Source organism: Ciona intestinalis, unplaced genomic scaffold, assembly GCF_000224145.3.
Source record: "Ciona intestinalis unplaced genomic scaffold, KH HT000079.2, whole genome shotgun sequence".
Lineage (NCBI taxonomy): Eukaryota > Metazoa > Chordata > Ascidiacea > Phlebobranchia > Cionidae > Ciona > Ciona intestinalis.
Window position 1 is genome coordinate 35,339 of NW_004190401.2, and position 13,016 is coordinate 48,354.

General features: G+C 36.3%; 1 protein-coding gene across 3 annotated transcripts in view; it reads right to left on the reverse strand.

Annotated features, from left to right (window-relative positions):
* Positions 1-1,017: 1,017 nt before the first annotated feature.
* Positions 1,018-13,016, reverse strand: part of LOC100175029 (sodium/potassium-transporting ATPase subunit alpha-3) — a 13,404-nt gene continuing 1,405 nt past the window's right edge. For 2 of the 3 annotated variants that reach the window (XM_026838417.1, XM_009863055.3), the window contains 21 exons: positions 12,178-12,311; positions 11,570-11,629; positions 11,059-11,271; positions 10,559-10,672; positions 10,003-10,137; positions 9,496-9,613; positions 8,516-8,784; positions 7,887-8,085; positions 7,226-7,348; positions 6,813-6,934; positions 6,261-6,453; positions 5,551-5,726; positions 5,181-5,317; positions 4,433-4,583; positions 3,962-4,130; positions 3,479-3,633; positions 3,102-3,225; positions 2,524-2,669; positions 2,077-2,207; positions 1,292-1,485; positions 1,018-1,046 (listed from right to left, as the gene is read on the reverse strand). In XM_026838417.1, the coding sequence (XP_026694218.1) occupies positions 1,018-1,046; positions 1,292-1,485; positions 2,077-2,207; positions 2,524-2,669; positions 3,102-3,225; positions 3,479-3,633; positions 3,962-4,130; positions 4,433-4,583; positions 5,181-5,317; positions 5,551-5,726; positions 6,261-6,453; positions 6,813-6,934; positions 7,226-7,348; positions 7,887-8,085; positions 8,516-8,784; positions 9,496-9,613; positions 10,003-10,137; positions 10,559-10,672; positions 11,059-11,271; positions 11,570-11,629; positions 12,178-12,291 (3,072 nt within the window). In that variant the 5' untranslated portion in view covers positions 12,292-12,311. Of the gene's footprint in view, positions 1,047-1,291; positions 1,486-2,076; positions 2,208-2,523; positions 2,670-3,101; positions 3,226-3,478; positions 3,634-3,961; positions 4,131-4,432; positions 4,584-5,180; positions 5,318-5,550; positions 5,727-6,260; positions 6,454-6,812; positions 6,935-7,225; positions 7,349-7,886; positions 8,086-8,515; positions 8,785-9,495; positions 9,614-10,002; positions 10,138-10,558; positions 10,673-11,058; positions 11,272-11,569; positions 11,630-12,177; positions 12,312-12,518; positions 13,010-13,016 lie in introns of those variants that run through there. The other variant, XM_026838416.1, reaches the window with a different exon arrangement.

Sequence of the window (13,016 nt, forward strand, 5' to 3'; positions counted from 1 at the left end):
AACTTTTACTCAGTTTGAACCACCGCTGTTTTGTTTTCAACCAACTGCAGAAACTACACACGGGGTGTCGAAATTTCTTCTACTTTGTAATAACTAACCAAAAAAATGACAAAATTAATTTTAATTCGGCCTGTCTTTAGGCATTAAATATTAATATTTAAATTAATATTTTTAAAAAACCGACATTTTTTTCTCAATAAACCAATTCATAAACAGTAACAAATTTAAGAACGCCGTATAACTTAGCACGATGTGGTCTATTGGTTTCGGTTTTTGGGCACGTAATTTAATCTTGATCACATGTTTACATCATGGTATTAACATAGTAGTTTACCTACTTCATTTCCCAAAAGTACGAAAACGTTTGGATTCTAATTTTTGTAATAATTATGGGAGTAAAATTTAACATCACAAATTAAATGTTTGACACGTATTTCTTTTTACCACCTTTAAAACAAAGCCTGGGAAAATTAAACAGTAATATCAAAATCAGAGTCTCTGATCAAAACTATTTGCTAATTTGGGTATGTACTTATTTCTGAAAGGTTTCAGATTACTCGCATTCCGACAGATGCCCATTGGTTTGAAAATACACGAATATCAATAAAAACGGGAACATATTGAGATATAAATGTAAATACAAACATTATTTAGCAAATTTGTATGGTTTTGCTGTGTAAGGATTTAAACTGAGCCTTGTTACACATAAAAGGCACCTGTATACTGTTAATCCTTGATATTGTACAAGATATTTGGGGAAAAAAGCTACTTTGGCCTGAATCCCAGGTATCATCGCGTAGGACCCCACCCATATAGAAAAAAGGAAATAGAATGATAATTTACACGATGCTGGGTTTATAGTTCCAGCCCCAACATCCATAATGAATTTACATTAGAAGAACTACCTGATATAACGCAAAGTGTATAAACAAAGTAACACAGTAAAATGTAAAAAGTGCTAAAGATTCCAAGTACAAGATGAAGTATTGCAAAGATTTGTGGAATATGTGACAATAATCAATAATACGTTTCTTGTTCCACCCAGCCTGCAAAACATAACATGGGTTAGAAAAATAAATTTGAGATCCTACACAGTAGTTGAAGTACATTGTTGGAAAAAGACGGTTTTGAATTTGAAGCTAAAAACATTTTGAAAATGTGTGTACTTGGGCAAGATTCTTAATTATTATTGCTCAATCCTTACTAATCAGCTGCCAAATTAGTCATCTACAACAAATAGGTAAATATAGAAAACAACAATCATCCAGGGCTGAATAGTTGTATAACTCACCTCCAGGGTACCTCCTGATGATTAGCCTTCTAATTTCATCATAGAAAAATATGATAAGTGCAAAAGGCATTGGCAGGAACCACCACGGCCATTCTAATGGATACATCTTAAGTGCGACGTCCAACTCTGGACAAAACGCTAAAAACGTTGCAAGAATCGTCTCTTCAAACAATCCGATGATAAGAACTTTGTTCCTAAAAATATTTCACTTTAAAGTTGCCGTATTTTTAACTTAATGCTTCAGACCTTTTGTGTTGTGTTAAAATTTAATCAAGTAAGTGTCAAAACTTTTATCCTACAGATGAGGTTTGATTTATAACTAGACAATGGGGTATTTGCGTCGCATTTAGATTCACAAATATCTAGTACAGGCATATGTTTGGTAAATGCAATAGTTTCTAATAACTTATTACTTGTCATGACAACAGGCTTTATATGCCATATTTGACTTGCTGGTCAGAGATTGCCTACTGTTATAATTGTATAATTCGAACTGAACTACTCTGACGATGCATGCGAATGTTTCTGAATAAGGGGATGGTATTTTCGGTTACCGACTAAAGTTAGTCGACCCCAGTTACTATTGGTTACTGCGTTTTTTTTTAGCTAGCCAACCGAAATTTGGTCGGTCGATTAATTTTCTATGCATTACTTATTACAGAAGTTAGTCTTTCGAAATCAAGGACTAAATTTTAGTTGGTTGATTTAGGCGGCGACTAGTTTTGTCGGTAGCTGGGAATGCCATCCTAGGTTCTACTAAATAAATAGATATTACGTTGATTCACCTCATTCCTTGCTGTAGAATGGACAATCTTCTTGTTTTACTGATGATCAAATCAGCCCATTGTACGATCACAATGGAAAGAAAGAATGCAGTGTTTGTTGTGTATTCTAAAGCCTTTCGGCTCTCATATGTCTGTAATTTATGTTAACTTACATTAAAATTTAGTGAATTTTTCAACCTGGATGGCTGGGCAACTTTATAAGTTATAACACAAGTGTTTTGTTTCATACATCTCATGCCCACTTACAAGTTGCCACATGTGTAATTTTGTGTAGTTTTTTAAGATCCTTTATGTTAGTTGTTAACTTGTTACATTATATTGAGTTAACTCCAGTAAAGTGAAGAAAACTTGGGGTGTTACTGTAAGAGATCCAGAGAATCTGTCATGTAGTTAGCCTACTAGTCTAAATCAGAGAATTTTATTGAAACCTTATATTTATATTCGTACCCATTCTTGTCCATACGAGTCAAGCACATTATTCAAACTCCTGTCGTCCCAATCTGCCCGAATGTTGATCAAACGTAATGGAAGAAACCCGTTATGCATCATCACTACAAAGTAACTGAAGAAACCTGCCAGTGCTTGTAACATACCTGCAAATATAAAGTGCTGATAGGAAAGACTTATACTTATAGGGGTAACAAGTTATAGGACACGGTTCTTTAGGATCATTAGGCAATTAAATCTTCTGCACTAAATCGTACTTAATTTTAAAAAGGCATATTTAAGTGTAGGCTATGGCTTCTGCAAAAGTTTATCTTGAATTAACAAATTTGTTTTATTTATTTCACTGGGGCTAAACGAGGACAGTTGTTTTAACACAAGCGTTCTGTTTTATACACCTCAGGCCCGTTTACAATTAAGTTACCAGGTATGTAAATTTGTGGGTGATTTAACACATCAAGATTTTTGGAAGTTTGGTAATTACAGAACTTAGTACAGACTTATTAAACCTAAAGTATAAATGAGATTATTTTCAGTCTTATGTTACAATACACCAGTGGAGAATATATATTAAAGTTTACCAATTTGTCCATAAGCCAACGAGATGAGACGTTCATTCACGAGACGATCTTTCATGGGATCACGAGGTTGACGTTTCATGATGTCACTCTCCGCTTGTTCGTAAGCCAATGAGATCGCAGGTAACTATGTAACAATGGGATGGTTATGATGTCATTCAAGATTAAGTAGTAAGAAAGATCATAACACATAACTTTATTAATGTCTTTATTCATGAAGGTCAGGGCAATTTAAACAAATAAAGAAATAATGATAATCGGTATGGCACACTTTGGCCAATAAACGATATATGGTATACACATAGAGAGTCGGATGAATGTGTTAAAACAAGTCATTGTAAAAACAGTTGCATTCATGACATCACAATGATGAATGTTACCATGTCTGTTCCAAGATCAATAAAGAGGATGGTGACGGTTCCAAGTGGAAGAGGAATTCCAATCATGATAAAAAGGAGGAAGGGAGTGATCTCAGGGATGTTGGATGTGAGAGTGTAAGCAATCGACTTCTTCAAGTTATCAAAGATCAAACGACCTGCGATTTGTGACATCATTTATACATCTTCATGTGGTTAGACAAATGCACTTGCAACACAGGGTATTTACCCTTCCGTGCCAGGGCAACAACAGCCGTTATAACATGGGTGTTCTGTTTCATACACCTTTCATTCAGTGCCCGCTTACGAATCACCAATTACGTAACTATGTAAGTGTTTTTTTTCTTATTAGTGACCACTGGGTTGGAGCAATTTCTGTTAAGTGTCTTGCTAAAAGACAAACCAGCGCCAACAATGGTAGAAGCAGTAAGTGCTGAAACATCTGTTACATTCTACCCACTCTATACAATTGTCACAACGACCAACCTTCCTCAACACCAGTTACAATGGAAGCAAAGTTATCATCCAGCAATATCATGTCGGCTGCTTGTTTTGAGACATCACTGCCAGATATCCCCATGGCAACACCAATGTCTGCTTGTTTTAAAGCAGGCGAGTCGTTCACTCCGTCTCCCGTGACAGCTACTATGGCTCCCTTAAAGTTAATGTAAAATTTTTAAACTGTTTTTTTTTTCAAAACAAGGATTTGAAAGTTCTTATGGTTTTTAAATAAATGATTGCCACTTGTTTATCATACCTTGGTAAGTTTGAAGTTTTTACTTACTATTGGGAATATTATAATATGCGTTGCAGTATTGATAACTGAACAAGAAATGTAACTTAGGTAATCTTGTGTGGCGGGCAATGACAGTCGTTATAACATGGGTGTTCTGTTTCGTACACTTGGTGTCTATATATAAATGATTGACATTCATCCACACCATAGAAATAACATACCAATCGTTGACATCCTTCCACAATGATAAGTTTCTGTTGAGGTGAGGTCCGTGCAAATACGATCTCCGTGTGGTTCTTAAGGATGTCGTCGAGCTGTTCGTTTGTGATGTCGGTTAGCTTTGAACCGTGGATCACACAAGCTTTGGCATCTCTGTGGTAAGCACATAACATATGGTGTGAATAATATATGATCTCTATGTAGTGTGGTTAATATAGTGTTTATGAGTAAAAGTGGGTAACATGATACTTATTTAGTTAATATGGTATTTAGTTAGTTAATAGGGTGTTGATTTAATTGATATGGTGAAAATGTGGATAAAATGGTCTCTGTGTGTGCACGGTGTTTATCAGGGTTATTTGGGTGACTGTTTATACGCAACATAACAAAACTGTTATCGCTTTACTGTGTGTATTACATGGTGGTTTTATAGCCAACGTTTGTGTTTACTACATGGTAAGTTTACGCAGAGATACTGTGGATATACAGAAGCCATCTTTCTATAAACCTATAATTGAAAAGTTATAGCAGACTCCTCTTAGGATTCAGGCAATTAGTTTGTTTCATAACTTACACTTTTGGTATCCCTTGCTCATTATCCAGCTGTAATTATGCTGTATCCAAACTATCATTGAGTAATAAACTAAAAATAATTTCTGAGTGTCCCAAAAGTATAACGTAACATTATATTTGGGACCATTGTACTATTTGGGACCATTGTAATGGTGGCACAACTGTCAACTTATCTACCTTGGGTTAATTTCACTTAATGGAATATTGAGTCTATTAGCCATATCTTCTACTGTCTCGTTACCCTCCGATATAATACCGACACCTTTAGCAATCGCCTTCGCTGTGATTGGATGATCTCCTGTTACCATGATAACCTGGGAAACATAGAAATGTTAGAAAACATCAAATGAGATAACTCCCAACTTCAAAATATAATCCCTATTTAAAATATGTATGAGAACCTGAATAAAACCGTGATTTACACATAAAAACCTTTTATAAACATACTTTAGTATTACACAGTTTTGTTAGTTTTAAAAATGAAAAAAAGTTTAAAACTTGTTAGTTTTACAAAATTAGAAAATAGTTTTATTGTGAATATTTTCACCTTGATTCCTGCACTTCTACATTTCCCAACAGCATCAGGTACGGCAGCTCGAGGTGGATCAATCATGGACATTAACCCCACAAATGTTAGGTTTTCAAGAGGAAAATTAACATCTTCCGAATCGAATTGAAAACCAGGTGGAAATTGGTCCACAGGAAGATATTCATGGCAGAAACCTGTATGAAAACATATACAATATAATGTTATCTGTTCCACTTTATTCTATTTTGGTATGGCATGTTATGAATCCTGAGATTTGGACCACAATTTGCTCGCTACCCCAACAACCAGCGTGCTACCGCACCGCCTGCATAACAAAAGAACCTCACCAGATACGCATTTCATTATGCAGGCCTGCATAACCGCATGGACCTCAACGGATGTTGAAGCCAAAGGTAGGCGACAAGTGCCTTAATGGATAAAAGATCTTTCCTTGACAGTTTAGTAAAGGTATCACCAGAATTAGCATATTCTAGTCTGTTTATATTTTAGCTCTTAATTGCAGCATAAGAAGTAGTAAAATGGCAGATCTAGAGTGACAATAGAGTTAAAAGAATTGTCTGTTTGCACCACATCAAGTATAAGTCACTACATTCAGCACACTGAACCATAGATCTTTTAGTTACGATGCATTGAGATACATTGTAGCAAGTACGAGATAAGCTAACATTGCTTTTGACCTTTCAACCTCAGCAATATGCAATACATACCAAGTACACGCTCCCCTAATCCACCAAGCTCCATGTAAGCAGATTCAAAATCATCTTTCCATTCCTGAGTCATTGTTTCTGCAGCTCCTTTGTTCATGATGCGGTTGCAACGATCCAGGATTCGTTCCGGAGCTCCCTTCATCACCAGCAAGTAACGTTTATCATTTGGATCTTCTGTCTCGTGGATCGAAACCTGGATTGTGACAAGTGAATGAGATCTAAATCTAACTTTGATTATTTTGAAACCGAGTAATTCAAAGACACAAAAACGGAGTTAGTTACAGATTGATGTTTGGTCAAACAAGCCAATTCTGTCCTGACTTTCAAGTCCCTGCCTCACCATAAAGCTCAACCATTGAAGATCAGTAACCACACTTTAAATAAACATGACATAAGGGTTAGACACTATAGATTAAGGTGTAAGAATTGTAGGCTTTTAATTGAATTGAATAAAAGTAACACCCACAATAAAATTAAATAAAACTTTGAATTGAATTAACACCCACATACCATAGTTAAAATGATTACATCAACATTCAACTGAAATTCTACCTGGTATTTATTTGTTGAATTAAATGGTATTTCAGCAACTTTTGTATTCTTCAATCTCCTTCCTTCAACATCTCCCAACGATAATTCAACGCATTTCAACAACGCTGACTCTGATGCATCACCTAGTGGGGAAAATAGGTAAGAAAACTAAGTTACCATATATGTAGCTTCTGTGTGATTGTTTTTTATTTTTTAATATTTTAAGAATGGCTGACAACTTGGTCAACCCTTTAGTGACAATTGGGTTGAAACAATAACTTTAAGTGTCTTGCCAAGCGACGGACTTGTCCATGATTGAGGCAGCGTTAAACTTTCAACCTGTATCCTCCAGTATACAGGGTACCACTCCTAATTACTATACCAACAATATACTCTTGTTTCTGAGAGAAGAAGTTTCAGATCCAAACACTTACCAGCTGTTTCTCTTTTCAATATTGGAACATTCTCCTGCCCTTGTAAGAATGAAGCTCTGTTACATAACAATGCAATTCTAGATAAAGCAACCCAAGTTTCTGACTTCATGTCTCCACATTCACCTGGATAGATATGAACAGAGTTTAAATAAATATTAAGTTTCTGCCAAGCTTCAACAATTTGACCATGGGTGGAAACTTGTCATAATTTTTAGGCAATTTTGTTTCATAACACCTAAATGTAACACGGGTGTTCATACACCTCTTGTCAGCTTATGAGTTACCATGTATGTTACTTTGTGGGTGGTTACTTTTGGGGGGGATTTTTCTATGTATGGCTGATAATTTAGACAACCCATTAATGACCACTGGGTTGGAAAACTTCAGTTGCAAACTTACAATCATCTGGCTGGGCAACACAAATGCTGTGTTTAGATTTATGTGTTTTGGGCAAAAGACTTAAAAATACTAACATGTTTGACTAATCGAATGTCTAAATGCCAGAGATGCAGACAATTATCTGCAAAGTTAGATACAAGGTAACTGACGAGCAGGCATGAGGTATATGAAATAGAACACTCGTGTTATACCGACTGTCATTGTCCGACGTTTGAGGATAAATAAGTCATATTTATTTATTTAATAGAATATGATAACTCACCAGATTGATCTTCTGTTGTATCAGCTTCCACGATCTGATTATCAAACCACATATGTGCGACAGTCATTCTGTTCTGCGTCAAAGTTCCAGTTTTATCGGAACAGATTGTTGATGTTGATCCAAGAGTTTCTACGGCTTCCAGGTTCTTCACCAAGCAGTTCTTACGAGCCATACGCTTTGCAGTCAAAGTCAAACACACCTGGATGATTAAAACATGATGTTTTATTTATTTCTGCGAAAATAAAAAAGAATAACTTTCTTTGTCTCTACAATAATGGAGGTAAAGATTTTAAAATATTTTAAACAAAAAGACAGGGTATAGCGACAAAACAATAGTTGTTAAAACGCGCCTAATGTTAAAAAAGATAGTAAAGATTACAATATTTAGAAAACAAAGTTAAGGGAATCGACAGCAAAACGACAGTCGTTAAAACATGCTATGGATAAAAGGTGGGTAAGAGCATCAGTTAAAAACCATGGCTGTTGCACCTAATTATAAAACTATAACTCATTAAAATAAGTAATTTGTACATCCTGTACCTAATTAAACAATAGTAAACATGTGATATAATATTCATATTATAAACTTGATTTTAAGGTTATAGGTTCTAAGTATGAAGAGAACTTACAGTCACTGTTGCAAGCAATCCTTCAGGAACATTTGCCACAATAATTCCAATCAAGTAAACAACAGCTAAGATCCATCTATATCCGAGAGCCAGTGAGATGATAAGAAACAACACACCAAGGAAAACCGCCACTCCTGTGATTATGTGAATGAAATGAGCAATTTCACGAGCAATTGGTGTTTCCCCTGATGAGAGACCCGAGGCAAGGGTGGCAATTCTTCCCATTACAGTGTTGTCTCCACATTTGATGACAATACCTTGGCCAGAACCTGGGTAGTAAAGTTATAAGGTTATGCGGTGACTCACCTGTGGGCATGAGGCTGGGAGTTGTGACTGTAACATAAATTATGGTTTGACCAAACTAGCAAAAGATTTATATCTTCGTGGGTGGGAACTTGAGTGACTTATCCATGATTATGACCAAACAAACAAAAAAATTCACACATACCAACACACTTATCCACACACTGTAAATCAACAACTCGACTGTTGTCATGGAAGTGGCAACCATGTATAAGTCACTCAAGTTCCCACCCATAAGAATAAAAATGACCAAACAAACCAAAAGTCATGCCTGCTTATTCACACACTGCAATAGCTTCAGCAGCTCGACTGTGGGCATGGAAGTGGCAACCATGGATAAGTCACTCAAGTTCCCACCCACGAGGATATAAATGACCAAACCAACCAAAAGTCATGTCTGCTTATCCACACACTGTAATAGCTTCAGCAACTCGACTGTGGGCATGGAAGTGGCAACCATGGATAAGTCATTAAGTTTCCACCCATAAGAATAAAAATGACCAAACCAACCAAAAGTCATGTCTACTTATCCACACACTGTAATAGCTTCAGCAACTCGACTGTGGGCATGGGAGTGGCAACCATGGATAAGTCACTCAATAAGTCACTCGTTCCCACCCACGAGAATATTATTAACGAATTTAAGACTGATCCACACACCACACCAACCACCTCACCTTCAACACAGTTGGTTGAGAAGAAAGCAATATTCTTGGTTTCCACCGGGTTTTCGTGCGTGCATTCAATTCCACGACTTTGAGGTTCAGCTTCGCCAGTTAAAGATGAATTATCAACCTAACAATGATGAAGCATTAAAAACCATGACTAAGCAATAACAATACTAAAGCAGCCATGTACATACTTGTTAACCTACATAGGAGCAAGATGTGAAACAGAACATCTTTATTATTACAAATAATATCTCTATAAGTTCAAACATCAATCACCCACAAAGTTGTAATGTAGTAACTTGTAAAAAATAACCTGGTTTATAAACGCACTAAATATATCTCAGTTTACTACTTGTGTTATATCGTTGCCCCGTCATGCAAGGATAAATAAGTTACATATGTGGTAACTAGTCAACGGACAGCCAAACACAAAATGCATGAAACAGAACACCCGTGTTATAACAATTGTTTTACCCTCCACTAAAGAATGAACAAGTATGCAAATAATCTTACCTTCATATTCTGACAACTATATATCCTGAGATCTGCAGGTATTTTATCTCCACCCTTCACAATCACCACATCACCGATAACAATCTTCTCAGCGAGAATCTGACATTTCTCTCCATCTCGTATAACAATTGCTTGCTGTGACATCACAATGAACATATGATGTAATAATGAAACAAACTCAAAGGAGAAATTTCAAACATTTTAAGAAATGACTGTGAGTATAAAAACTTTTTTGTTATGAAATTTGACTAGTACATTAAAAGGGTCCTTTGGCATGCCACGGAATTTAGGCAGAGTTGGTTCAATAACCAAAACCCAACCAGTGGTATGTCCTGAAATTTCAGGATTTGTTTTATGCAGAATGAATGTACAACGGTGTGGCCTAATACATGCCAGGTTAAAACGCTAAGGTCTTAGTGTATGCTAAAGAACCTGAGACTAAGCAAGAGTTGACACAACACCCCCACAAATACGGGATGTGAGCTGAATTACAAGCTTTGTATGGTGCAAAACAAACATATGATAAATAATATCAGTTAAAAGTAATTCCACTTACAGCAGGCACCATGTTCTTGAATGAATCCATAATCTTTGAACTTTTGGATTCTTGATAATATTGAAAGATCCCAGTCAGGACAACTACAGCAACTAACACAAAGCCAAGATAGAGCTGGAATAACAAGTACTTGAGATGATAATGTTTGTATGGAGTGAAATACACCACATGTGTCTGGGGGACACCCATGTTTTAACTTTAAAATGAGCATGAGATGTATGGTGTATTTATATGGGGTATGAATGCACTGTTTTAACTTTTTTTGTTAATACTCGACAGTGAGCATGAGGTGTATAAATTCACCACGTGTGTCTGGTGTATAAGAATTGTTTAACTTGACAGTGAGCATGAGGTGTATGAATACACCATGTATGTCTGGTGTATAAGAAACGCCCATGTGATAACTCGACAGTGAGCATGAGGTGTATGAATACACAATATGTGTCTGTGTTTTATAAGTCACTCATGTTTAACTCGACAGTGAGCATGAGGCCACTTACATAATCAGCCGACAAGTTCTCCCTGTTCTTAATAGTAGCAGCATCAATACCATAAGCAATGAAACACAAGATGGCTCCCGTCCACAACAAAGTAGAGAAACCTCCGAACAAATTCTTACAGAACTTAATCCACTCTGGGGTTGTCTTGGGAGGTGTGAGGGCATTTGGTCCGTCTCTTTCAAGAAACTCAGCAGCTTGAGATGAAGTTAAGCCCTGGTGATGATCAGGATTAATAATACTAATAGTTATTTTGGGGGGTAAATGAATAACACGTATCAAGTCTGAGTATGTAAAAGTGTATGTAATGTATTTATCCTTGCATAGTGGGGCAACGATAATCGTTATAACACGGTATACTGTTTTGTTTCATACATACACCATTTTCTCGCTTTTATGTATGTAAGTTTGTGGATGATTGCTTTTCTGCACGGCTGGTAATTTTAGACAACCCATTAATCACAGGTAAATCACTCAAGTTTATGACATGTAACATAATGTATAAAGCACTCACATTCACTGGGTCTGTTTTGACTCTTTCACAAAGTTCTTCCAGGCTTATTTTATGTTCGTCCTGTAATGAATAATTTGTTGATAAAAATTCACAAAGATCCACAAAACATTGAAATATTAAAAGAAATGAGAATATGACTGTGTGTCCTTTAGCAACTCAGCTAATCGCTTGCAAATTGCTATAACTATCCCATTGCTATGAAACTTAGGTCATGAGTATCTACGAAGGTCGGAATAACCTACACCAGGTACAAAACAAAAATATAGTAGTTTTTAAAGCTTTATTGATCAAACAAGTCAACCCAGTTAACTAAGACTGTTGGATAAAAAGAAGTAGATTCTACAGGGGTGTCTTGTTAGTCACTAAGTATGTATAACATGTGTAACACCATGTGAACATCATGCAATTAGGTGGTGAACACATGCAGCTTTTATATTGCCCTATGAGATGGCACATGGATAACTTATACACACAGCACAACACTATGCTAGGTACCACGGCAAAGTGGTTAGCCTGCCATCAACCCAAAATTGGTTCAAGGCTTGTCGTTGTCCCAAGCATGCGTGAATAAAGCAAGTTACATTCATTCAGTTGCGTTTATATCTTACAAGCGCCAATTCTTTCTTTAAATCGTCCATGTTTCTTTTGGGTTTCTTTTCTTTTTTAGGAACCAGAACTTGTACATCTGGTTCCTGTTCGTTGACCGTGTATCGTGCCGACATGTTTGTTGATGAAGTTCAAACTGGATTGGGAATAATAATAATAACTTTTATTTGTCTCTTTGATTACGGTAGCAAAGATCTAGAAATATTTTAAACAAAAAGACGGGATATAGCGACAAAACAACAGTCGTTTTAACACAAATATTAAATTCTTTAATCAGAAATAAAACAGTGATTATAAATTTTTTTTACTGTTTTTTTAAATTATTTAATTTCAATGAACCTACTTGTAATACTTTTGCTATAAGTTGGTAGTCAGTTTGTAGGGGCGCCCGCGTCTCGACGTGCCTTAGTCAGTTCAGTTCGATTATCTAGACGAGGTGCGCCAGTTAAACACCTTGTTGCGAGTCGCGGCTGTCCTACGCGCTGTATCCTACTCTCGGAATGTGCGCTGTATTTGGGAGAAGTTTCTTGCTTCTGTCTTCTGGTACTGACGTTGTCTTGTTGAGTATGAGTCGGTTATTTGAACATCAACTTGTATTGAGGCGTTATAAACTTTTCAACAGTAAACAAGTACCAAAAGCAACTCCAACGTTTACAATCACGTAACCCTATCTAGTTAGTCACTGTTCTCTCGAAGCGTCTGCGTGTTTCTCCGTCTCATAACATGTACGGTAAGGTTTATAAAGGGGAATTGAAGTAAAAAGACAGATGTAACTTTACGACGTGACAAAGGTCAGGAAAGAAACCATATAAATACATCAACACCATAAGCGAACATATGT